This window comes from Desarmillaria tabescens (assembly GCF_030435595.1).
Source record: "Desarmillaria tabescens strain CCBAS 213 chromosome Unknown EV420scaffold_22, whole genome shotgun sequence".
NCBI classification, from domain to species: Eukaryota; Fungi; Basidiomycota; class Agaricomycetes; order Agaricales; family Physalacriaceae; genus Desarmillaria; species Desarmillaria tabescens.
In genome coordinates this window covers 190,266-214,846 of record NW_026848321.1, presented here as the reverse complement: position 1 = coordinate 214,846, position 24,581 = coordinate 190,266, and the positions used below count along the sequence as shown (strand labels likewise).

The following is a 24,581-nucleotide window of genomic DNA, read 5'->3' as shown; positions in this document are numbered from 1 at the left end:
ACAGTCCTCATTCGCTTTTTCCTTGGCTGTAAGCAGCATATACGCAATACCACGCGATGGCTAATCATCTTGAGTTCATCAAAGATTTCCGACTTGATGGCCTGGCTGTTCCTTTCAAGGAATACACGTGGCTGCTATCATGAGCACGGTCATGTTCAAGATACGAGCAAAACAAACTGCTCACATCCGTAACGCAGATCATGGATATCCCAGGCTACCAATAACATCGTCTCGTTGCGGATGGTCAGTCGGTTCTTTTGACTGGTAGAATCGCAAGATTATAATGCGTCGTTCGATATCTTGGTGGATCCAATGGTAGCATTACGGGTGCATTTGGGGCTGGTTGAGGAGATGAAGTCATTGTGGATAGAAGAAAAGAAGGATTTGCGAACGTCTGACGTCTTTCAGCTGAGTGACCGGCGTGACAGCGTTGGTTGCCGGAGTGACCGTAATGTCCCACGGTCCATTTCTGGCAAACGCTCAAGTTTGTGGGCTCTTCTGTTCACGGAGTCACAGCGCGAAACACGCACACTCGAATTGCCGATCAAAATTTTGGCACTGGCACCCAGTCCGAATTTCTTTCCTCTTCATCAACTGCAAATGTTCTTCCCACAACTTGACCGCAGACGATAACTTCGCGACATCCAAATCTCATGATTGTGATATCTTGTATGACTGAAGCAGATACTGGTGCGTTTCGATGTCCCAACATGGAACCTTGTAGGCTTTTGTTCTCAATTTCAAGTTCTACGCCTTGAGAGCTCTCAGCTGTAAAACCAAAAAGTGGCTTAATTTTTTTGCTCTGTAGGGATGAAATTGTTCATGCTATTTTACTGAGAAGAGGATTTGGAAAAACAGATCCTCCCGAGCTTTCGTTTTTACGAGCTAAAGCGCACTGGCTTGTGGCGTGATACGCCTCGACATCTCTTACTGATGTGACCCCAGCAGCCGTATTAATATCTAGCCTATAGGGATACTCGATGATGGCCAAAACATGCATCTATTGCGAGAACTTCCGGCGCGCCAGTGCTATGACGACATCCTATTTCTGGACCTTCGGCGTTTGAACTAAGGTTGGTCCTGCCTCGTGTCTGATTCGGATTCCTTGAGAAAAGTGACGAAAATTGCCAGTTGGAAATCGAAACGAGCGTCCGCCCACAGCGACGACTATGGACCTCAGCTCCAGATGCTTCTATCCCATCTTACTTCCTCAGAATATGACTGTATCATTTGGTGACTCCGAACAACATAGCTTACCCATCTCCGCGTTTGAGCTCATGAAATCAAGGAGTTTCTCTATCTGATCTTCTCAAGCAAGCCCCCGGTGCTGCGCGCCACATCTAGCAATATATATACAAGTGGCTACTATCATATCAGGATCCCCGTCTACTCTACCCATGTCTTTGGATCCCCTAGCACCCATTACTGCCACACCTTCGCTGGATATGACCATGGGTGCTACTTTCATCGGTCTAATCATTACTGCTATGTGAGTACATGTTCTCGTATTTTAATTTCATCTCTGACCGTCAGCATTCGTAGGTTGTATGGGATAAGTGTTCCCCAGCTCGTCATCTACTACAGACGATATTCCAAAGACCCGCGGCTTTTCCAATATTCAGTACGTACTTCCATCCACCACTAGCCATTTCGCTCACCCTTTTCTGTACTCAGATCGGCTTACTCTGGTACGCTGTAGCATATCCGAGGCCTTCTTGACGATGTTCCAAATTTTCAGGATCTTCGATACTATTCAACTCGGTCTGGCTATTCTCGCGCTCTACTTCTACCTTGTCACCTCCCATGGAAATTATCAGGCCCTGCTTCAGCTCAATTGGTCAGTCACAATTCGAAGCTATATAACATAATGTACTTACCTGGTCCTCTCTCCCAGGAGTATCCGGGTGAGCGTCATAATTTTGCCTTTAATCCATCCACTTAATCATGATTTTTGCGCTAGTCACAATATCCTTTCAGTGTGCGCAACAGCCACGGTCTGAAATTCCTGATCCTAACTCCCATGAACTAGATGGCGACCGTTGTTGGTGTCCAACCGTGAGTTCATGACTTATCATTGGACCTGAAAGACTCATCTACGCTTCCGACTACCTCAGGTTATACGCTGTTAGAATATGGAAATGTACGCGTCCATTTTTTACGTCGAGACCATCTTGACAACCGGCACAAATATCCCAGTTGGCCGACATTACCATTCAGTCAGACTCCTGCCATGGTGTGGCGTACGTTCTCTTTCCCTTTCGTCGCAACATAGGAATCTGACTTGACACTTAAGGCGTTCACCCAGTTTGTCTCTTTCGCAGCTACGTTGGGTAAGCTCCCATTCTTCGAACTTCAATCAAGAATTACCGCCAAACTGAAGCCTTCGTGATTTAAGCTGGGGGAATCTGTAAGCCTTAGTTATACAAACCTGATACAATGTCGAGCCTTAATAATCATCACCAGACTCGACCTATATCAAGTAAAGATTCAAGTTCCTCTGTGTCCCCGTCCAGATCTCCTAAGTACACTTCGCTTTAACAGCTACGGTCCACACGATCTTCTAACCTTGCCGAGTATCAGAGTGGGTGTTGGAAGTTCGACGTGCACGGCTCTGATGCAATACCATTTAGGTACCGCTCTACATAGCTTTTGTTGCGACAGCAATTACAGATCTTGTTGTCGCCGGCATAATGTGCTTTTACTTGCACAAGGGAAAAGGAACGACCCGCCTATCCAGGTCAGTTATACTCACCTACAGTTTATCGCATATCTAACATGAACATAGGACGATAAAGATCATTATAGGATTGACGTGGCTCGTGGTAATGTCCGGGTTGGTGACATGGTGAATAGATGATTGCAAATCTTCATTGTTCTCACTCGATTTCACAGTTAATGGTCCTTTTGGTGATAGCGTATGTTCATTGCTTGTTCTCATCACGGTAATGTCTTCAACTATGCACGTCGATCGTTCCTAAATGCTAACCCCCTACAGTACATCATCTGGCCAAACGCTCTTCTTTTCGTGGCGTTCGAGATGGTTCTACCAAAAAGTCGGTGGCCCACTTTATTAATTTATATTCCATTGACATTAACCCGTGCGCTCACCGACAGTTTACATGAACTCCTTACTAGCAATGTAAGATCGGGGTTCGTTTAGGAACCATTTGTCTGCGAAGCTAATGTTCCACGCAGGCTCAATTCTCGCAAGATTCCAAGAACCGCCGCCACGGACTGGGAACACTCTGCCTCTCCTCCCGGTACGGTACTGGAATTTTCTCCTCTTGAGTCCAACGACATCCCCACATGAAACACAAATTATGACTGTTATGGTATGTACCTCTTGCCGTTGCGACGTCGAATCGGTCACTGCCCTCCTTTTCAGAACAGCAGGAAACTTACTTCCTTCCGCAACGAAATAGAGCCATTCTTAAAAAGTGCAGCAACCCGGTCCTTTCAACTGAAGGAGATTACGGTACTCTAATGTTTTTCTCTGCAGATGCGCACTGCTCGTATGATCAAATGTATTATTTCGTAGACCTCGAAGGCGTACCCTTGCAAGTCTGGTGTTCGATCTGGCAGTAGGGAGGTATCGCGGGACGAGTGATAATCTGATGTTTCCTCCATTAGTCGCAAGTCTCTGTTACTTTCACAGTGCTTTAAGTTGAAACGATGATCGAAGAAGCTTATGAGTAACATAATTACAGGGAGATGTAAGTGGACGAGCAAAAGGCGGATACCAAGACGACGGCGAATGGTGATGGCGACGACGACATGAAGATGACTCATCAAGGATCCTTTTCGACGTCATCTCAAGCCTGGCATCTTCCACTTGCGATTTAAGACCAGTTTCGAGTCAGAGATGTGCTTCAGAGTCACTGCTCGTATATGCTCCTCCAACAGCGATTCAAGCGTATTTCAATTCTGTGACATGCGTTGCCTGCTTTTTTGAAAAAAATATATAAGGCTAATAATAAGTACTTTGAATTACAAGATTTATTGCGACAGATAATCACAGAGCAGCGACAATAGGAAAGCGAGAAAATACAAAGACGATTTGAAGATGATGTCACTTGCAAGGGTATATTTTTGGAGGAAAGTTGGACTCTAACCATCAAGAATGTGAGTCTTATGGTACTGCAGGAACCCGATATGGCATATCAAACACGGCGACAATTTCCGTATTTTGTGCAATCTCTGCCTCTGCACGCGACCTCTCCTCTTCCTTGGCGAAAATAACATCCTGATTGTACCACCATGAGGGCAATGGAAGAGAGAATTGCATCAAGTTGAAATCATACCCGCATACGTTTCCCCAACGCGTCGAGTGCACGCTGATGGTCCCGCGTATTATTCCAAATCTTTTTCAGCCTGAAGATATATCTCAACCATGTGTCCTTGTCGATCCACGAGAACGCATCGTCGGCCTGACGCAACTCTCGAGACAGGGCGAGTGATTTGTACCTGAGTCTATGCGATCATGAGTCGACATGCAGTTGCAACTCAAAGGCGAAAGAATTTGGAAAGAATACATACGATCGAAGCTTGCCATTAAATGTTCCCAACTCCCCCGCGTGTGTATCGAAGAAGGTAATTTCTTTGTCGATGCTAGCTGCAAGGTGCCGGACGGCAGTACTTGGCGATAACGGGGGAATGCTAATGCGTAGAAAAGCACCGCCAGAGAGGAAGACGACGACCAGCAGTGTAGAGAGCCAAGCTGGTGATATCATAGTGGAAAGAAAAGTGACCACAGTTTCGGCTTTGCAGGAAGACATTGTGAAGGGAGAAAAAGTATTGTTGTCCGGTAGTATACTACTCGCTATACTTATAAAGCGATGAATGTACAGGAACTTCTCATGCGGATCTTGGAACCGAGTTCTGCAGTCCTCAAGCATTATGAATACTATGTGGAAATCCTTGAGTAACAATGCTGTATCCAGTAGCGGTTATTCGTGAAGTCGATGACTGGCAACTGCTGCCGAAGAGCCGGATCTAGGATATATATTATTGGATATATATGGGGATCTATTAAAAGGTTGTCCACATAGCGTGAACTATTCACCTTTTCTTCGGATCTTCCTCCGTATGTTCAATTCTGAGCCTACGATAATCTACCGTATCGATCCCCTTGATGGGGAATGCGCATTGCATAACACGTTCCTTCCTTCATAGTTCGCAGTCATATTCTGTTTCCGCTCATGGTTTTGGGTCGCTTCATTCATTACTAGATCAGGCACCGTCATTCATCTGTTCTCTTCATGAATCATTTTGATCTATCCTCGTCGGAGCTGTAATCATCTAAAGCATTTGGTGTATTGATTTCCTCCTTGATGAAATCGTGAGTGGCTCTTTTTTTGGAGATCCAGGGTTGCCTCCTGAATCAAGGATAACTCTCTTTTAGTGCTTATAGTTCCGTCAACTTGAAAGGTGTGGTGGAATCAAAAAAGTTGCTGTGCCATGTCCGCATGTCGGGGTTTCCTTGGAATTTTGGGACGATGCATCAGATCAAGTTTCCGGAACTCTGGCGACGGCTTCTCACCCTCTCTTGTGTTCTTCAATTATTTATCAAAGATATCAGATCCATCCTGCTTCGAGGTTCTACACGTTCACACCCCACCAATGACGGACTCCATCGGGACCTGAACTTTGTACTGGTAGCCCTACATTCTCGTCAGTGCTCGTTTTCGGCCGGTGCTTGGGCATGCTCAACCGCCTTTCATTGGTGCACGTAGCCGCACTTGGAAACACCGGACAATACCTGCCGCTTTCTGCAAATCTTGTACAGCCTCCTTGGTGACATCCCGACCGACCAGGTCCAGAGTCGCAAGCGTGTGATTATTGATACATCAAGTTGGCCCCGGGTTTTCAGGTCTCGTTGCTGTAGCAATTGCGGGAGAATAAATACAGCAGCTCGAATTTCCTTCTCACCACCAGTTCCGGAGGCCAGTTAGCCCGTGTCGCAAACTTCTCAGGGCTGTTAGAATCGCATGGCTCGTGGTAAACTAGAGTGAGGTACATTTTTCAATGATACTTCCGGGATTTGTCACAATATCTCGTTTGACTGACCTTTCTACACCGCCAACTAGACGAATAACTGTTCTGTCATTTAGAATGCCAAAAGCGAGGACGAAGCTGAGGATGCTGGTCTGCGGTCACATCGTTGGACATACTGACCCACGGCACAGTTTTTTATAGCTTCAATTGACTTGACAGCAGCGACTATGAAGTATATCGTACAATGAGTAACGTTTGAAGTGAACCATTCAAACGTCGAAGCTCTCGGCATCGATGACGTAATTAATTGTGCAGGAAAGTACTATTATCTGTCGCGCGGCCATTAGACAGGACCACATTATCCACCTGGGTGGGAGCTGTGAAGTTCTCCCCGCACTGATACTACAGTAATATCAGCCGCTACGTCCTAATCAAAGGAAAAGACGGTACGTACAAGGCCATTGATGGTTCAGGGTGCACCATCCGTATGGCAACTGAAAGCATGATAAGCTCAGGCCCGACACACCGAAAGGGAGCACCAACGGAGATACAGCGGGCTGCCATTTAGCGCCATATGATATTGACCGTTTCATGGCGAATGAGGAGTATTGCCGGCCCAACAGACCATCCCCATCCCGCATGTTCTACATCGGCATGCTGTGGTCGAGAGCATCCATGGAAGAACCGAGAGTAGTAGGCATGATAGCTTTGTAGCTGGTCGGAGCTGAGGACGACATCGCATATGTAGGCGCCCACCGCCTCAGAAACACTCCCCGGCGATGATCAGCTTTTCTACGCATTAGCAGGTCCTGAGATAACTTCATCGATTCTTCTCGATCGCCAGCCCAACGACCAGGCCAACATCCACTACCGCCGATGCCGACCCCAGTTAACTTGATCGATACGCATGCTGTGCTTGAAGGAAAGAATCGAAGGAGCGATGAAAGATATCAAGGGGTAAGGAAGCCATTAAGAGAGATCTAGATACAGACGGTGAATTTCCGGGCAAATTTTGAGATGAGACAGCACGGAATACCTCGTCGTTGCCTCATCACGTAGATATTGTTACAGGGCAACTGGAGCCACTGGAAGTACAATCCTTGTTCGCTTTCTTGCCTGTCTGTAAACAGAATATACGCAATACCACGCAATGGCGATCGTCTTCAGTTCATCAAAGATTTCCGACTTGATGGCCTAGCTGTTCCCTTCTGGTGATACATGTGGCTGCTATCGTGAGCATGGTCATGTCCAAGATACGAACAAAACGAACTGCTCACATCCGTAATGTAGATCATGGATATCCCCCACCATCCCTACAAGAGACGCACCCCAATATCATCGCCCTGTTGTAACTTGTGGCTTTCTTTGACTCGTTGGATCGCAAGATTATAGTGTGTCGCTCAATATCCTGGTGGATCTGATAGTGCCAATACGCGTGCATTTGAGGCTGACTGAGGAGATGAAGACAATGTGGTAGAAGAAAAAGAAGGATTTGCGAACCTCCAGGTGCGTGACACATGCGTGACAAGGTTGGTTACCGGACCGCAATGTCCCACGGTCCATTTCTACCAAACGCTCATCCCATAAAACATATTCTCCGAACAAGTCAATGGGCGTCAGTGATTCTTCTATTCACGCGTGTGCTTAAATTCCTTTGCTCTCGATCAACTACAAATGTTCTTCACAAAAGACCGCAGATGATGACTTTGCGACATCTAAATTTCATGATTGTAGTATCTTGTATACACTGCAGCAGCGGCTGGTGCGTTTTTGGTAGCCCGAAATGGAACCTTATAGGTTTTCGTTCTCAATTTGAAGTTCTACGCCCTGAGAGCTGTAAAACGAAAAAAAGCTCAATGTCATTGCTTCGTAGGGATGAATACTGTTCATACCGTTTTACTGAGCGCCTTTTCTAGAACATTGAATTTGTCCTAACGACCGGTATCGACATCCCAGTCGGCTGACATTACCATTCAGTCAGACTCCTACCATGGTGCGGTGTACGTCCTTCGTTGTGACATGGATATCCGACTTAACGCTTAACGCGTTCACCTTGTTTGTCTCTGTCGCAGCTACGTTGGGTGAGCTTCTATTCTCCAACCCTCATTCATGAATTGCCGCCAAGCTGAATGCTGCATAATTCAAGTCGGGGGAATCTGTAAGCCTCAGTTATACAAACCTGTACAATGTCGAGCCTGAATAATCGTCACCAGACTCGACCTATATTAAGTAGAATTCAAGTTCCTGCATATTCCCCATCTCCAGATTTCCTGAGTGTATTCGCTTTACCAGCTACGGTCCATGCGATCTTCTAACCTTGCCAAGTATCAGAGTAGGTGTTGGCAGTTCGACATGCACGGCTCTGATCCAATACCATTTAGGCACCCCTCTACGTAGCTTTCGTTGCGACTGCAACAACAGATCTCGTCGTGGCCGGCATAATGTGCTTTTACTTGCACAAGGGAAAAGGACCGACCAGCCGAACCAGGTTAGTTATACTCACCTACAGTTTATCATATATCCAACATGAACATAGTACGATCAAGATCATTGTAGGATTGATGCGGCTCGTGGTAATGTCTGGGCTGGTGACATGGTAAATAAATAATCACAAATCCTATTTTCTCACTTGATTTTATGGCTAACGCTCCTTTTCGTGATAGCGCATGTTCGTTACTTGCTCTCATCTCGATAATATCTTCAACTACGAACGTCGATAACTCCTAACATTATCGCCCTGCAGTATGCCATCTGGCCAAACGCTCTTCTTTTCGTCGCGTTCGAGATGGTTTTTCCTAAAAGTCGGTGACCCACTTTATTTATTAATTTAGATTACATCGTCACTAATCTGGGCACTCCCCAACAGTTTATATGAACTCCTTACTAGCAATGTAAGCCCGCGGTTTATATAGGAACCGCCCCTTTGCTAGGTTAATGTTCCACGCAGGCTCAATTCTCGGAATGTTCCAAGCACCACTGCCGCCGACTGGGAACACTCTGCCTCTCCTCACGGTACAGTCCTCGAGTTTTCTCCTCTTGAGTCCAACAACATCTCGTCATGAAACACAAATTATGAATATTATGACATGTACCTCTTGCCGCTGTCAGTGTCGAACCGGTCCACTGCTCTCCTTTTTAGAATGTCAGGATACTTATTTCTGCTGCAATGGAACGAATTTATGTCTAATACAGTGCGGTAACCCAGTCCTTTCAGCTGAGGGAGATTACAGTGTTCTGCACACCGCTTGAACAACTAAATGCATTATTTTTCAGACTTCGAAGTTGTACTCTCACAGATCTAGCGCTTGATTGGGCGGTAGGGAGGTATTGTGCAACGAGGGATAACACACTGTTTCCTTCCCACAACCGCAAGGTCTTCTGAAATGCGACTGGTCAAGATCACGAACACCACCCTCTTACAACAGTGTTTGTGGGTACTTTTCATCGCATAACCATGCAAGTGCACTTGTAGAAGAAGAACATGTAATTCGCAAAGCAGTCGATAGCAAGAAACCAACAAAAACTAGAAAAAAGATCGTCCGAACACTGGCAGTCGTTTACAGGCACTCATTCTTGTCCACATCAATGAACCAGCTCCCGACAATACCTTCTTTCCCCTGCGATAAAATTCAATATGGAATCCCCCGCACGATAGAGAACGACGACATACCTTTTCCTCACAAGTATCTGGGTGAGCGAATGACTGCGAGGCGAATTGAAAGGGGGTAGAGAAGCACATCTCAGCCCAGTTGTCCCAGGGCTCTTGATGATTGAACATGTGTGCCTCAACGCGCTACAAAAGCGGAGTCAGTCTGATATGAAACAAGCAATACCGGGATGCGGCGTACACGCTTGTGAGAGCCATAGCAGTCCTATTGAACAGTAATAAGCGCGTGCATGGATTAACAGTCTAGATACGTACCTTCTTCTTCTGATTGCCCCACCAAGTCTTGCACGTCGGCTCATTAGACTTGACGGTCCAATGTCCAATAGTCTTTACAGCCCCGTCCTGCGTAGAAAAATATTCAGCACACGCAATAAGAGAACGCAGAAGAAAACCCACCACCAGCTCCTGGGTACAGAGTTCCGGATGATCATACGTAATACCATGGATATCAATGCTCGTCTTCATGCACCAGTTCTGTGCATCTTCCCCTGCTGGTACATTCAGCAGCTCTGCATGATACATCCTTTTCTCATATTCCAAGCATCGCTTCTCCGCCGTCAAATCCCACCACATGATGCCTGCATGCTTCCTACGCTCCTCGTCGGCCAGTATCGCATCCTCTTTAGCTCGGACGGTTTCCTCTCTATGAGTCACAGCAACCAACCTGGCATGAATCATTCTTTCTTCGCTCTCCCTTTCCACCTTCCACTGGCGATCCTCTTCCTCATGCGCCAGTCGCCTCTCCTGATCTTCTTGCTGATGCGCTGACTCCCTCTGCCTATCTTCATCCTCGATTCTCTTCAATCGCTCCGCTTCCTCTCGACGACGCATCCTGTCTTGGACATCGGTACGGTGGGTGTTGGTGTAGTCGCTTCCTAGATGCCAGGCAAGAAGCGCCGCAACGGTGACAAGCGCCAAGATAATACGTAAACGTTTGGTAAGAGTCGCTTGCACATGTACCTTCAGCACCTTCAGCGGGGTACGTTCGTTTATAGGAGCTGCTAAAAGTCAAACAAAAGCGTACAACAATAAGCGCCAGGATACAGACAACAGAATGTTTAGTACCTGCTTCATCATTTGGAGCAGAATGGTAGCTTGGCGGTGGGGAAGACCATGTCCTGTGATAGCACAACGTCAAAAGGTGGTAGAAATGGCAAGGTAAGAAAACTGAGAACTTACCTCGGGGGATTGTACATGCTCATGATGGTGGAGAGAAGGAAGGTGTCGGCGTTGAACCTGAGCAACTTCATGCCCTACACGCGTCTTCGCCCATTACGTGGCGTGTTGCGGGTTACCAATTCAGATCATCATCATCATGCCCTACACGTGCAGCGCTTAGCCGGCTCATTATGGAAATCAGGCGCCTATCCCAGTCTGCGCATGGAAATTGGATCAGAAGCAGTGTTGCTCCCTGCTCCTCGGTCCTCGGTCGGCGGAAAAACTGGTACACGTCAAAACTGTTCCCTGTTCAAGGATAACTAGCACCAACGCAATTCCAGACTATCAGGGAAGTGCGTTTAGTGTCTGCAGTTTGGATGTAGCAACTACACCGGGCCGGAATCGATGACACGTTCTGACCATCATGCGCAGATCTCCCTGCCTTCGTGCACGGGTCTCTCGACTGAAAGGGCGCCCTCTTTCATTCTATCCCTTCATCGATTCTTTGTAGCTCCCCAACCACAAGCGTACCCGCAGCGGCCCGTGTTGTCGTGTCGGGAAGGTGTTGCATATAAATATGGAGGACGTCCATCCCGTCGAGGTACATAACAGCTCTTCGTGTCGTCACGGTGTTCCCGAGCCATAAAACGTCGATGTATGTGCATAGTGTAGAAACTTATTGGCAATAGACTCGGCAGTGCCATCGCGAAAAAGAGGTAAAGATATAACGCTGGAGACGTAGCCGCGTAGGACGAGCAGTATGCTACCCATAAATGTTCAGTAACTGAAGTATTGAACCATCCCGGCAAGTATAGCTCGTCGAGTTCATGGAATGGTGCGCTACTCACAGTTTCGTCAGCGTCGTCTGTCCTTAGCCGTGTTCCAACGTACTGTGCACACGAAGACTACATTCGGTCGAACTTTGGATAAAAAGAAACCTCTCCCACACATTTCATCCATCATACTGAATATCCAGGCTGTCCTGGCCAAGCCTCCGAGTCTCCCACCTCGTGGAAAGATCATCGTCCTCAAAACAAAAGGGCTTGTCCGAAATAAGCGTTCGCAAGGCTACGCAACCTTCAGCTGGCTCAGTTCGCGAGGTGACCATCCCAATGACGATATTGCTCGCATCCTCGAACTCGAAGGTCGACCCTGTCAAGTCTATGCTGCATAGCTGAGGGACCAACCGCAAAATGTCTCTCTTTCTCCCTAGCTGAAGAAAGACATCATCGGTCGTCACCTTCGCACTGATTTTCAGGTCCGTCAGCAGCGGGGTGTACTTCAACAGACATGTCAGCGCTTCACTGTCCATAATATTTGAATCGTCGATCTGTATACATAGATCCTCCAACATCGGCGCAGTCTCCGAAGTAAATTCTGGAAAAATGATTTCCTCTTCCGTGTAGCTGAACGCAATCCGTAACTCGAGGAGTCCCAGTAAATCGAGCCTTGAAAATAGGTCAACTACGAATTCAGGTGAAGAACCAGGGCTGTTGGTTACGCTCAACACCCTGGAGATGCCAGATGGACCCAGTTGACTACGTAGATATACACCAAGCTATGTCAGGGCGCCCAGTAAACCAGAGATCTTGTTTAAAATGCGGAATGAGGAGAGGGGAAGTCGACGAAGAGTTTTTTCTGATGAGGAGAGGCGGAGAGAATTACGGGAACAATGCGATGGTCAGACATATCCTCCTTACTCTCGATAGCAACGGTAAGCCGTTGTGTACTGGACGGTCCAGACCTCTCCAGATATGTCCCGGAGGCTTCGGACGGAATAATGAAGTGGTGTGGCCTTGTATCTGTGAAGTTGGAGCTAGATGGGTGACCAAGGGAATCCAGTAATGAAGCATCTCTGTCCCCATTGCTTGACCGTAACAACTCGCTATCCCGAAGGATACATGAACGAACGATGTGGTTTAAAAACTCGGGGAGTAAACGGCGAATGGGATTCAAGACCAGTTTCGAGTCAGAGATGTGCTCCAATACTCGTTTCTGCTCATCCAAGAGTGATTCAAGCATATTTTGAGTCTGTGATATGCATTGTTGGAGGAGGGCCAAACATCGCTCTCCTTTACGGCAATAGCTTCCAGTTTTGGATGCAGACACGTTTCAATCGGACACCAACACCGTGCTTGCCACGACGATCAATGACGCATCCGGAATTCAAATCCATCAATGAATTTGATTATCGCAAAGCATAAATATAGCCAAATGATTGGATTTTAGTTATAAACAAGCAATCATGGCAGTACGAATACCGTTACACACCAGCCCTATACTCAATGCCCCCCTCCAAGCTCGAAACTGTATTCACTTATCTTGATTCTATGATTTCACCAGCTTGGTTGTCTACACTGCTTTTGGTCGTCTTCCTCTCTCAAAGCGCTTTTCCACGCATCAGCATCCCACCATTAAAGCCAAGTACTGCCGTCCAGCATCTCGCAACTAGCATCAATGAAGCAACGTCTTTCTTCAACGCCCACACCAGGGAGCTGGGAACATTTAACATCAAACTTCTATTGTATGTATTCTTCGATTTTAAGCTTACACGTCGACTCATGATGAAATAGACTGGGGCGGAAGTCACAAGCCCTGTCTCGAGAGTTGTGTGAGGCAAATAAGGCGTTGTTGTGGTTCGACAGGAGCACCTGGTTGAGATATATCTTCAGAATGAAAAAGATCTGGAATGATACACGCGACCATCAACGTAAAGTTGACGCGTTGCGGAAGTGTATGCAGGTGCGGCTTAAATTTCCTGAAAATTTCTATGCTATTGCGCTCATGCAGTATTTCTAGAACACAATTTTTACCATAGAAGAGGAGAGGTTGCGTGTGGAGGCTGAGATTGCCCAAATCAGGGAAAGCGCAGCCGGGGTATAATATATCTGCGCAGAGTCGCATAAGAGGTTGCTCAAGAATGACAATGACCTTTGTCTTCCCGCTACATAGATATACCCTTGCAATAGTCATCGTCTTGCTCTCCTGTTGTTGTCCTGTATTATTCATCGCTATCAATTTTAGTGACATTTGAATCTCCTGGAAGATACGAACGCACCAACATGCATAACGTCTCAGGCCCAGGGTTTAAGACGCATACGGTTTGCCATAGTACTGCGTTAAATGACATCAGTGCCTTACTGTCAGCGCAAGGGCAACGTAAAACGGGAAAACCGGGACCTACTAACTTGTACTCTCTATCGTTCTGACCTCGAGTTGGTAGAGTCGCTCACGAGCTCATCACCTTTCAAGAATGTCAAACTTGCCATATGTTCGCAGCGGCTCTTGGCGTATGTCCTTACAGAGTAGTACCTCGTCGATAGACAGTGATATGGGGAGGAAAGAACGATCGTTAAGTTGAAATGGCGTGGTGATAAATGACGCTGCAGAGTTACGCCTGTTGCTCCACCGTCGCGATAGGTACGTCTAAAAATTTGTGTGAATATATCAGCCTCTTGGAAGCATAAGGGCCCGTTCGTGTGCATCTGTTTAGACGTAGCCAGAGGGTTCTGGTAAGGTTAAGAGAACCGATCACAAGATCGGGATAATTCGGATGTATGCGGATGATGTCCGAATGATGTCAAGCGATCGTCAATGCTGCCACCGATAATTAGTGAAGCAGATTGAGGTACGGGACATCTGTCAAGCGCCGGACTGGACGGATCGAGGAATACAAGGTAAAACCCGGCCCGGGAAACAGTTTTGCCAGAATGCCGGCTTCGTTCTTACCACCATGGACTGCAACGAAGTACGCGTCATTACCGCAGCTACGATCGCCTCACCGCCGGTCGTGATCATGAACACGAATTCGCTGCATCTCTTGACAGTGGCGGGCGCTGTTGCTCGAGCCAATGCCATTCTCTTCAATGCTGTCGGCGAAATCCCTACCAAGGCTGACTTCATTATCGCACGCTGATCAAGTGAAAAACTTCTTGGAAAGATGGTCGTTACGAGCGGAATTGCAGAGACCATGGCATCTATATTACTTGGAGGACTGGAAGTGAAATCTCATCTCTTGTCTTTCTTAGGTCTACAACCTCCGACGACATCCGCTATACATGTTCGGACGGCCAACAACCCGGAGATCGGAAACGAAAAATCTTCAGTGGCAGAGGAATATTGTGTGGAACCATTGTGGAAACAGGTTCGTTATCAACATTGGTCAATGGTTTGTGAAACTTACGCGATGCCAAAGTGGTATATGAAAAGCCACCCACTACCATGACGGTGTCGCTTCTGGCCATCTCAGATTACAGTTGGAAAGAGGGCTCTTTACCGTATGACACCCGTTCATTAAGGGCGAGATAATCCGTCGGATCTAAGCGGCGGTACACTGGGGAGCAACAAGGCGGTTCTATGGCCGGAGATCAGTTTTCGGGTACGGTACACCTCGACAAGTAGTGATGGACTTATTCACAGGTGAGGTTATCCTGACATCGTCTCTATTTTTGCCTGACAACAATTCCAGATCAATGATTATACGCGTCAATCATATACACGTGTTTCGATGTCGATATCAAGTGCTGTTTGGTTCATGTAACCGGCTGATTGCGACATCACAAGTCAGTATTGAGCACTTCACCATCATATCGGTTAGTTGACGCTGACATGAATTGTCGATCTAGCTTTGTTTGCTTTCATTCATAGCGCAGGTCATGTCTACGCTGCCTATATAAGCATGCATGAGCATGGCCTGGTTGTGGTGATTCGATACCTGTGCTGTACAATCGAAGCCCTTTTCCTTAAGGGGCAGCAGAGGCTGGGGTTAAGGTCGTTACGACGCCATTCTGCCCTTCTCCCAAATTGTATCTGTACTATGGTAAGTTTTCCCTGCTTTCTTTCCATTTAGTGACAGCACCCCAGGGTTGTCACGCAGAATGGATGGTCTAGTCTGGACCCGATCTCATCATCAACAAAGGATAGCGCTATCGAAGGATGTGGACGATTGTTTTTCGTGTCAGACTTAGGTTCCGCGTCATCCTAGAAGATCAAGACTTTGAAAATGAGAGCGTCTCGTGTTCGAGGTGGATGCCTCTCCTCCAAAATCATCACCTCAACTGAGTGTTATGAGTCATTCATATCCGTATGTCAGATATCACTTTTCTACTATTGGCTAACGTAGTACTGCCACAGGCAATCGTATCTTCCACCTCCTAGCGACCGAACTATCCAAAGTGACGAAGCAGGTACCCGTTACGCTGCTATTCGTGTCCTGAAACTTACGCTTTTTGCACAGATGCAAGCACTGAGTTCATGCCGCTAAAACCATAAGCAACCTCTGGCCTACGTTCGCGTACATTTCGAAGCCTGTCATTCCTCTTCATCGGAGCACTCCTTGTCTCAACGACGACCATATCGCCGTAAACGTACGGATGTCCAAGACCGGTTTCATTGGAACGAAGGTGCTCGAGGGAACACAAAGGCCACTCGCAGAGGATAAAGGGAGCTGACTAGAGGAAGGGCGATCAGGGTCCAGAAGATGACTACGCGGGAAGGGAAGAATGTAGGGAGCATGGTTGGTATAACAATATGACGGCGGAGAAGCGGTGATTGGGAAGGTCTCGGATAATCAGAATGCAAACAGCTGGTGCAGGTGACTGTCGAGGTAGTGGCCTTTCGTCTTCAGTTTCTTATTGATGACGCTCACGAAAGATGGATCTCAGGCTTCGGAAGCGCCATTGATGGGCCAGAACGCGAGCATTGAGATTTAATTATTTATTTGCGTGCCTGCTCACTGTCTTTAATCGGGTAGGACCGCTATAATTCTCACATCATAATGCTTCATATTTTGCAGTGGCAGAGCGAACTTCGTGGCGCAATGAAGCCCGTATCAAGAGCTCTCAGCCAATTGGGTGACACGGAAAAGACTCACGAAGAATGCATTTGGTAGACTCACGTATCATCTCAACGCCTGGTCGGTCAGTGTGTTCTACCCTGCAAAGAATGTTAATACTGATTGATTCGTAGGTAAAGGATGATATCTCCGGCACCTGTTTCATCGATGTCCATGGAACCGAATAAAGTTTCCCGTGCGGATCGCTGATTCTTGCGGGGGCGACCATCTTGTACTCGTCGCGTCGTAATGAATAACCATTTTATCCGGATGCAGTGGGGTAAACTCGTGACCTTCATGCAATACAAAGATTTCTCTTTGTTAAGCGCGGACCGGAATATCATTAGATCCTCCGCGCATGATTGGGAGCTCGGCAATCAAAATCTCACTGCAAGTCAGGGAGGATTTGAGCCCGAGTATCCGAGACTTTCGGTCGCGTTGTTGCCTGCCGGTACAAGACAAGGTCCGATCCCCCATCCATCCAAACCCCATGATCAGGACCGAGACGTGCACGCTCAGTACCTGGCATCCTACGCCTCAAGTAAGTCCGTTTTTTCTCTCTACGAAAGATTGGATGCTCATTTGTTCCTTGGTCAGGCTCAAACCTGGCTGATTATGCAACATAAGCGTCGGATGTATGAGCTAAATAGACAACACATCGTTTCCTTTGCGGTTATGTGACATTCGTAACCATACCTCGGCTAAAAGGTGGTCACCAGGACTACATCTCTGTCATGCACCCATGAAAGTACCGCAACGCACACTGATTGTTATCAACCCGGTCGCGGATGCCGTCCTCGAGCTCATCAGCGCCAGCGATCATCTGCTTTTACTATCTCAGCTGCTCCCGCACCCTCGAGTTTCCATTCCGTGCGTGGATCACATTTTCCTGCGACGCCGACGCCGATCCCGCTGCTACTTGCACAGCTTGCTTTGAACTGCCCGGTGGCGGTGGCATTTTCCCTGTTTGACGACAGTAGCTGTAATAGCCATCAAAAAGAGCCTTCTTTAAAGGTGATCCCACAATATTGCATGCCACGGGATGGATATATATGACGCGCTACCCCTTCAAGGTTGGTATAGCAAATGCCACCAATACCTATAGCTGATATCGCCCCACTGGGAATGACACTCGGTGCAGTTTATATCGGGGCTACCATAGGCACCGTGTACGCATACTTTCTCTTGAGGTTTCCTCACGACGCCCATTGTACACTCTAGTTTCTATGGGATAACCATTCTTCAGACCGTCATCTACTACAAGCAATATCCTAATGATCCATGGCTCTTTCGATATTCTGTACGTGGAAAGTATACGCCCTCATAGAATATTTCTGACATCTCAGCAGGTCGGCTTATTGGGGTGCGCTTACAGGACGCTGTATAAATATACGCCATTTTTTCTTGACATTGGCTATAATCTCTAGGATTCTCGATACGCTTCATGTTGCAATAAGCACCCATGCTTTGTACCATTATCTGGTCGAATTGTTTGGAAACTTTCCTGCTCTCTTCAGGATCGTTTGGTATGTCTTGGCCTCTGCTATGACCCGAGATTCAACTGAGTCCGTACCTCGCTGGCAGGAGCTTTCGGGTACGCCTATTTCCCCGCTTCATCCATTACGTGAATGTCCTGAGCTCCTCTGCCCTCAGTTGCACCTCATAGTCAATGTACGTATACCTGGGTATCACTGATCTCGCATCCTTTTCTAATTACTAACTAGACGTTAATCGTCGTTAGCGTCCAAGCGTGTGTTTTCCGACTGACTCTCGAATGATTGGAGATTCATTCTCTGGTATTACAGCTTGTATGCTGTCAGAATATGGAAATGTCAGTCTCTCTACCAGCGTTAAATAAAACAAATCCTCATTGTGGGTCTCTCATAGTCGGTCGTCACTTCCATGCGGTACTGCCATGGTTCATTGTGAGTGTTTATCTTGCCTTCTTTATAATGCTCGTACAGACGCAAGTCATTCGGAATGCACCCAGTTTCTTCTTGTCGCAGGTTCCAGCGGTGAGTGTTTCTTTCTCTTTATAATAATCGAATAACTGAATGAGATTTCCAAGCTGTCGGAATTTGTGAGTGTCCTTTCGTATGCACAGTGCTGACTTACGGAGACATTGACTAGACATCACTTATGATGTGTATGTATTACCCCTCTTTAGGATGACGTCTTCCACAGTGCTAATTTGTCGCCAGGTACACCGTGTCCAGCATTTTGGAGTTGCCGACCTTTAGCGTAGGGTTTTATAGCTCTGTATCGAACATATGGCTATTCTGATTCACAGCTGTGCTTTACAGACAACCATTTATGCAGTGTTCTCTACAGCGGCAGGAGCAGACTTCGTCATCGCCGCTTCAATGTGCTATTACTTGCACCGAGGCAGATTAATGGCTCCCGGCATCTCCAGGCGCGTCTTCTCCAATCCATCACGAATATTATCAGTGACCACTGCAAAAAATAATCTGTAGTACGATGAAGATCATTGTAGGATTAATGCGACTTGTTGTACTGTCTGGTCTGGCGACGAGGTATGATTCTGGCGTTGCTGATATGATGGGAACTAATCACAGATACTCACTGGCACTCTAGCGCCTGCTCACTATTTACTCTCATCACGGTAATCAGTCACTATTATTTGATCCCCTTAAATCTGATATCATTGTTAACACAGTACATCTTATGGCCTAATAGTCTCATTTTCATCGCAGTCGATTTCATTCTACCGAAGCGTGCTCGACCGGTTTTCTATTCCTCTCTGATCATTCATCGACAGTCTATATAAATTCGTTGCTCGTGATGCAAGCTTTCCTCCCTCTCTCATTGGAATGATTTTAACATTGAATAGGCTCAATGAACGCAAAGGGCAAATGAGGGATGAGATCAATGAAAGCTCCGCTGATGATAAGACAATCAGGTTTGCTCATACCTCCAGTAGCGGGGCCAGTAATCCGGCAGAGATGGTGCGTAGATTTCATATTGTGAATGCGTTGACGATGCTACTCTTCCTTCTCTAGGGCGTTAATACAGATCATTCAGAACTGGAAAGAAATCATTCAATTGATGGTACGGAATGACATTTGCTTGAAGAACAAAGACACTTTTATACCGAAATAGTACGGGATGACTTCCGATACATGCATTACTACCGTTAATCTACTCCTATCAGCAGTCCTGCTCGTGTGAATCTCAGCCGGCTCTCCTGAATTGATAACCATCTGAGTGAGAGATGTCCTCGGTCCTTTCTGACTCGAAGGTAGAATAGCAAGAAAACGTAAATATTTGATTAGAAAGAAAGGGAGGATAGTCTAGACAGCGAACTACTGGAGAGGCTTTTCGCGAAGACAGGAATGTTCAAGCCGGAAGAACACAATGACTTGAAGCGCCGATTTTCATTGTGACAAGCGAAGCAGCACGTATGTGCCAAAAATAGTAGACCAGCAGGTAATGAAGCAGATAGAGGTGTAAAGCACTTCTACGGGAGATTAAGCTCGGCACTTCTCGGCAGCGGAGTTGACCGGGACCTCGCAGCGGAAGTGGGTGGAAGTCCAGGACATTGCCGAGATGCCATCCTCACTCCGCAATGAACTTAGGAGCTCGTCATCGCCGGTCAAAACTGTGAGCACGATTTCTCCGCTTCTCTCTGGTTGCACTTTGAGCGAAAGGCATTCTCTTCAGTGCCACGGCACACAAAATACTCAAGCCAGACTTCATTACTGTATAAATTCAATAATTCAACGCCAACATTGTAATCGTAGCATGTCAAAGACCGGGTTCCTTATCGTGTTCTGCAAGTTTCAAAGAGACAGCATAGAAAACGGATTAGCTCTGACATGTTATCAACGAGAAACTCGTAGTACGTTTCGCCTTTGGTTCCTTGTTGATAACATCGATTCATTTTACTCATCAACTTCAGGCGTACCCCGATCAAGCCGACAGGAAGACTTCAAAAGCAGAACGTGAGAATTCGCACCAGACCATTAACCCGCCCAACATCCCTGATGGCATAGGAGTGTTAGTACTCGAATCAGAACACCCCCTATCCCTCCACAGTGAAGTAATTAGGTGGCAAGTCGGAGCCCGTATCAAGGTCCCCGAGACAATTGGGCGATGTGCTTCTTCGACCCAGGAGAACGCGCATGGGATGATCATGATCATCTTGATGTATCGTCACTTAGACTTCTTTTACCATGTGAAGGATTCAAATGCTGATTGTTTCTTAAGGAAGGGATGGTACTACCTGTTGACACTTGTTTCATGAATGTACATGAAACCTAGGGAGGTCACCAGCTTAGTTTTCATTTTCATTGTCACTTATTTCTGTAGCGACCGCGTGGTATTCACTGTATCATAATCGACCGCTGTTTTATCCTGACGGGGTGAAGTGAACACGCCAGTTTCATGCAACACGTTGATACCTCTCTTAAGCGCGCGCCAAATTATCCCCAATGAACACTCGCACGGGCCTTCAGCAAGGAACGACCGCATGGACCATAAGATACTGGGTATGCTCGCTATTCCTTTCTGTGTATATTTCTTTTGGATACCTCCTGTAGGATTCGCAGCGCTAGTTACCAATATCTTAACTAAATCAAGGACCACCTGAACTCAGGCATCAGAGATTATCAGCTGCGCTGTCGGCGAAAAGAGGGCCAAAACTTCCTTCGGGCAAGACCCTACCGTGAGTGCTAAGACGTAGGCCCATCTCTTCTATGTCTGCGAAAGACAGATACTCACTTGATCCTTGATCAGCTCTTGATATCGCAGTGTGAACGTCAGATGAATGGATTTAGTCTACCCATTCGGGGATGCGCACCGTTCCCAACCGCAACGGTGGTTCCCAGCGATGAATCTCCCTCACGTTCTCGTGGAAGTAAGTATCACAAGGCGACATTGATTATCAACTCGGACCATAGATATCGTCTTCGAGTTCATCAACGTCAACGACCACTTGCAGCTGCAGCCTACTCTCACGGTCTCAGTTGCTTCCATTCTCTTCTGGTAAACACCGCAGTAGCCTGCGACGCCGACTCGGATCCTGGTGCCACTTGCACGTCTCGCGTTTGAAGTGCTCGGAGGCGGAGGTTTTCCCTATTTGATGGAATCAACGGTAACTGTCATCGGAGAAAGGCTTCTTCGAAGGTGATCCCGGAGTGATACATGCCACAGGATGTATATATAGCGCCCTCTTCCGTTAAAATTAGCGTAATGAATGTCGTCGATTCTCCCTATACCGATAGCTGATATCCCCCCGTTGGGAACAACTCTTGGGGCGATTTATGTCGGAGCTACCATAGGAGCCGTGTACGTATGCTTGCTCGAGATTTCCTCTCCGTGCTCATCGTGTGCTATAGCTTCTATGGGATAACCATTCTGCAGACCGTCATCTACTACAAGCAATATCCTAATGATCCATGGCTCTTTCGATATTCTGTACGCAAAAAATATACTTTCATAAGATTCTTCTGACAACAGAGCAGATCGCCTTATTGTGGTACGCTTACAGAAAGCCATATTAATGTCTACGGCTTTGCCTACTCACTATAATGTTTAGGATCCTCGATACGCTTCACGTTGCGATAAGCACTCATGCCTTGTACTTCTATCTTATTGATTCATTCGGAAATTATTTTCCTCTGTTTGGGATCATTTGGTACGTCCATCTCACATCTGCCATAACTGTTCGTTCAACTGAGCTCACGCCTCCCCTGCAGGAGTTTTCCAGTGCGCTTTTTTCTCCTCTTCATCCAGTAGGTAAACGTCCTGAGCTCTCTCTTCCCTTAGTTGCAACTCTTAGTAAATGTGCGTGGATTTCGTTCGATCTTGCATACCTCTCTAATTTTCAACCAGATGTTAATTGTGGTTGGCGTGCAAGCGTATGTCTCTTTTGATTGATTCCTCAGTGATTCGGAAAGACTCATTCTCCGGTGCTAAAGCTTATACGCCGTCAGAATATGGAAATGTTGGTTTCTATCGATATTAAAGTAACCAAAATTTACTATCTATTCCATAACAGTTGGTCGTAATTACCATGTTGTCCTACCATGGTTCATTGTACGTGCTTTTCTTCCCCTTTATACTACCCATGCAGATGTTTTTGGAATTCTACCCGCAGTTTCTTGCTGTCGCGGCTTCCCTTGGTGAGACCTCCTATACTGTTACAATGAGTGAAATCTGAATGCGATTTCGAAGCTACCGGAATCTGTAGGCGCCCGTTTTATATACTTATACTGCACTGACTTGTAGAGAATGTTTTTAGATGTTATTTATGATACGTATGGATTACGTCTCTTTTACTATGATCCATGCTAACAGCCTAACCTTGCCACAAGATACACCTTATCAAGCTTTTTCCAAATCTCGACCATTAGCGTAGGCTTCGGTCTCTCTATGCTGAATAAACGGACACTCTAATGTACAGCTATGCTTTGCAGACATCCATTTACGTAGTCTTCTCTACACTCGCAGGAGCAGATTTCATCATCGCTACCACAATGTGCTATTACTTGCGCAGGGGCGCGTCAAGAACCAACTTCTTCGAGTATGTGGCTTATTCCAAATCACCAAGATGCTCAATGCTCACGGCGAGGATCTGTTTGCCAATAGTACGACAAAGATCATTGTGGGATTGATGCGGCTTGTCGTGATATCTGGTCTGGCGACGAGGTATAACTCCGATTCGTGTCTGATATGATGGAAGTTAATCACGAATACTAACTCTAGTGCATGTTCGCTTTTTGTTCTCATCGCGGTAATCATTCACCAATCCTTGATTCTCTCGATTCTGATATTGTCATTCATGCAGTACATAGCCTGGCCAAACAGTCTCATTTTCATCGCCGTTGATTTTATTCTACCGAAGCGTGCGTGTTAAAAATTTGCTCCAACCGGTTTCCTGTCCGTCCCTAACCATTCACGGATAGTCTATATAAACTCCTTGCTCGCAATGTAAGTTCTTCTCCTCGTATTCGATTAATGGTCTAACTTCGAGTAGGCTCAATGCACGCAATGCGCAAATGAAGCCAGGAACCCAGGGACGCCCTATTGATGGTTCGAAGATCCTCAGGTTTGCTCCTCAGATCTCCAGCAGCGCGCCAAGCGATTCATTAGAGACAGTACGTAGTAACATCCTTGCAGCAGGCACATTGAAGATGCTACTCCTTTTTCTCTCCAGAACATCGATATAGCGCTTTCCGTAATGGAAAGAAGTCGTTCGAATGATGGCACCGAGAATATGATGTTCGCTTGAGAAGTTACCAATTGACGAAGTGGGCGTAGGCTTTTCACAGTTGTAGTATGTAGCTAACTTTTCCTTATCGAGCCGCCATTCTATCTCGAGTCTGCGAGGGGTTATAATGTGAGAGCTGAGTCACTGAACCGCCGAAAGCGGAGATATGAAGACGAAGGGGAGAGAAAGGCTCTCGGACCGGAATTGGGTATGAATCACACCATCGTGCAGCGTCAACAGATACAAGCAACACGTCTTGTCTTAGCACCTTCCAATGCAGTAAACCCTATCTCAATATTCGTCAACGAGAAAGTCCAGTGATTCCGTTCTCTCACGGCAGCTTGCTCATGCATTCGTATAAGTGGTTCTGATGTTTACTTTGAAGTCGTTGTCCTACGAAAACGACTGACATATCGACTCGGAAGAAACCGCTCGAAAGGGTCCTCTTCATCCTCGGTATTCTCAGCCTTTAATCCTGAACATCTTTTATCATTATAAGAAATCAGCAAAGAGGTTAGCTGGTGCGGTTTTTCCTCTATCGATGATCTTTTTGTTCTGAAATGTAGCCCCTCTTTTCTTAGAGAACTGTCCTACGTGCGGCCTGCCTGGGCGCTTGGAACTGAAGCACGCAAAACAAAAAATCCTTGATATCCTACGACTGGAGCAGCCACTTTTTGACTATGACCACGACTGGGTCC

The 24,581-nt window shown here is 46.6% G+C and overlaps 10 protein-coding genes across 10 annotated transcripts; 7 read left to right on the top strand and 3 right to left on the bottom strand.

The window, feature by feature from the left end:
• Positions 1-1,167: 1,167 nt before the first annotated feature.
• EV420DRAFT_515798 (uncharacterized protein) lies at positions 1,168-3,395 on the top strand. The gene is made up of 20 exons (XM_060482434.1): positions 1,168-1,233; positions 1,289-1,489; positions 1,543-1,621; positions 1,675-1,688; positions 1,739-1,837; positions 1,895-1,904; positions 1,961-1,978; positions 2,030-2,055; positions 2,115-2,140; positions 2,197-2,240; positions 2,294-2,330; positions 2,396-2,407; positions 2,464-2,479; positions 2,542-2,581; positions 2,631-2,737; positions 2,786-2,845; positions 2,915-2,942; positions 2,996-3,053; positions 3,115-3,139; positions 3,196-3,395. Exons 2-20 carry the CDS (start codon positions 1,398-1,400, stop codon positions 3,308-3,310), a joined length of 906 nt encoding a protein of 301 aa, XP_060329575.1. The 5' UTR covers positions 1,168-1,233; positions 1,289-1,397; the 3' UTR covers positions 3,311-3,395.
• Positions 3,396-3,940: 545 nt separating this feature from the next.
• On the bottom strand, positions 3,941-4,972 carry EV420DRAFT_1549702 (uncharacterized protein). The gene is made up of 2 exons (XM_060473429.1): positions 4,537-4,972; positions 3,941-4,470 (listed from the first exon to the last, which is right to left on the bottom strand). The coding sequence occupies exons 1-2, from the start codon at positions 4,893-4,895 to the stop codon at positions 4,296-4,298; spliced, it is 534 nt and encodes a 177-aa protein (XP_060329574.1). The 5' UTR covers positions 4,896-4,972; the 3' UTR covers positions 3,941-4,295.
• Positions 4,973-7,563: 2,591 nt separating this feature from the next.
• Positions 7,564-8,074, top strand: EV420DRAFT_1549681 (uncharacterized protein). The gene has a single exon (XM_060473428.1). It carries the CDS (start codon positions 7,692-7,694, stop codon positions 7,908-7,910), a length of 219 nt encoding a protein of 72 aa, XP_060329573.1. The 5' UTR covers positions 7,564-7,691; the 3' UTR covers positions 7,911-8,074.
• A 361-nt stretch (positions 8,075-8,435) lies between these two features.
• On the top strand, positions 8,436-9,056 carry EV420DRAFT_1748779 (uncharacterized protein; the record flags this gene model as incomplete). The annotated part of the gene is made up of 5 exons (XM_060480262.1): positions 8,436-8,482; positions 8,531-8,590; positions 8,738-8,782; positions 8,826-8,885; positions 8,925-9,056. Exons 2-5 carry the CDS (start codon positions 8,588-8,590, stop codon positions 9,054-9,056), a joined length of 240 nt encoding a protein of 79 aa, XP_060329572.1. The 5' UTR covers positions 8,436-8,482; positions 8,531-8,587.
• Positions 9,057-9,283: 227 nt separating this feature from the next.
• Positions 9,284-10,664, bottom strand: EV420DRAFT_1549675 (uncharacterized protein). The gene is made up of 5 exons (XM_060473427.1): positions 10,058-10,664; positions 9,917-10,003; positions 9,843-9,866; positions 9,665-9,787; positions 9,284-9,611 (listed from the first exon to the last, which is right to left on the bottom strand). Exons 1-5 carry the CDS (start codon positions 10,490-10,492, stop codon positions 9,552-9,554), a joined length of 729 nt encoding a protein of 242 aa, XP_060329571.1. The 5' UTR covers positions 10,493-10,664; the 3' UTR covers positions 9,284-9,551.
• On the top strand, positions 10,605-11,228 carry EV420DRAFT_515524 (uncharacterized protein). Its single transcript, XM_060482433.1, has 2 exons — positions 10,605-10,819; positions 10,879-11,228. Exons 1-2 carry the CDS (start codon positions 10,716-10,718, stop codon positions 11,141-11,143), a joined length of 369 nt encoding a protein of 122 aa, XP_060329570.1. The 5' UTR covers positions 10,605-10,715; the 3' UTR covers positions 11,144-11,228.
• A 295-nt stretch (positions 11,229-11,523) lies between these two features.
• EV420DRAFT_1765001 (uncharacterized protein) lies at positions 11,524-12,841 on the bottom strand (the record flags this gene model as incomplete). Its single annotated transcript, XM_060480803.1, has 2 exons — positions 11,524-12,283; positions 12,520-12,841. The coding sequence occupies 2 exons, from the start codon at positions 12,839-12,841 to the stop codon at positions 11,772-11,774; spliced, it is 834 nt and encodes a 277-aa protein (XP_060329569.1). The 3' UTR covers positions 11,524-11,771.
• A 64-nt stretch (positions 12,842-12,905) lies between these two features.
• EV420DRAFT_1549670 (uncharacterized protein) lies at positions 12,906-14,155 on the top strand. Its single transcript, XM_060473426.1, has 5 exons — positions 12,906-13,343; positions 13,393-13,559; positions 13,617-13,830; positions 13,878-13,933; positions 14,008-14,155. Exons 1-3 carry the CDS (start codon positions 13,105-13,107, stop codon positions 13,700-13,702), a joined length of 492 nt encoding a protein of 163 aa, XP_060329568.1. The 5' UTR covers positions 12,906-13,104; the 3' UTR covers positions 13,703-13,830; positions 13,878-13,933; positions 14,008-14,155.
• A 3,336-nt stretch (positions 14,156-17,491) lies between these two features.
• EV420DRAFT_515191 (uncharacterized protein) lies at positions 17,492-19,611 on the top strand. The gene is made up of 19 exons (XM_060482432.1): positions 17,492-17,725; positions 17,775-17,821; positions 17,874-17,952; positions 18,002-18,015; positions 18,080-18,178; positions 18,237-18,246; positions 18,306-18,323; positions 18,377-18,402; positions 18,458-18,483; positions 18,540-18,577; positions 18,643-18,667; positions 18,721-18,732; positions 18,783-18,798; positions 18,854-18,893; positions 18,956-19,065; positions 19,127-19,186; positions 19,248-19,275; positions 19,330-19,456; positions 19,504-19,611. Exons 1-18 carry the CDS (start codon positions 17,705-17,707, stop codon positions 19,438-19,440), a joined length of 780 nt encoding a protein of 259 aa, XP_060329567.1. The 5' UTR covers positions 17,492-17,704; the 3' UTR covers positions 19,441-19,456; positions 19,504-19,611.
• Positions 19,612-21,765: 2,154 nt separating this feature from the next.
• On the top strand, positions 21,766-24,059 carry EV420DRAFT_515083 (uncharacterized protein). Its single transcript, XM_060482431.1, has 20 exons — positions 21,766-21,959; positions 22,010-22,088; positions 22,136-22,149; positions 22,210-22,308; positions 22,370-22,379; positions 22,440-22,457; positions 22,506-22,531; positions 22,592-22,617; positions 22,672-22,709; positions 22,771-22,795; positions 22,848-22,859; positions 22,915-22,930; positions 22,988-23,027; positions 23,090-23,196; positions 23,262-23,321; positions 23,379-23,406; positions 23,461-23,518; positions 23,579-23,603; positions 23,650-23,770; positions 23,830-24,059. The coding sequence occupies exons 1-20, from the start codon at positions 21,868-21,870 to the stop codon at positions 23,902-23,904; spliced, it is 969 nt and encodes a 322-aa protein (XP_060329566.1). The 5' UTR covers positions 21,766-21,867; the 3' UTR covers positions 23,905-24,059.
• Positions 24,060-24,581: the final 522 nt, after the last annotated feature.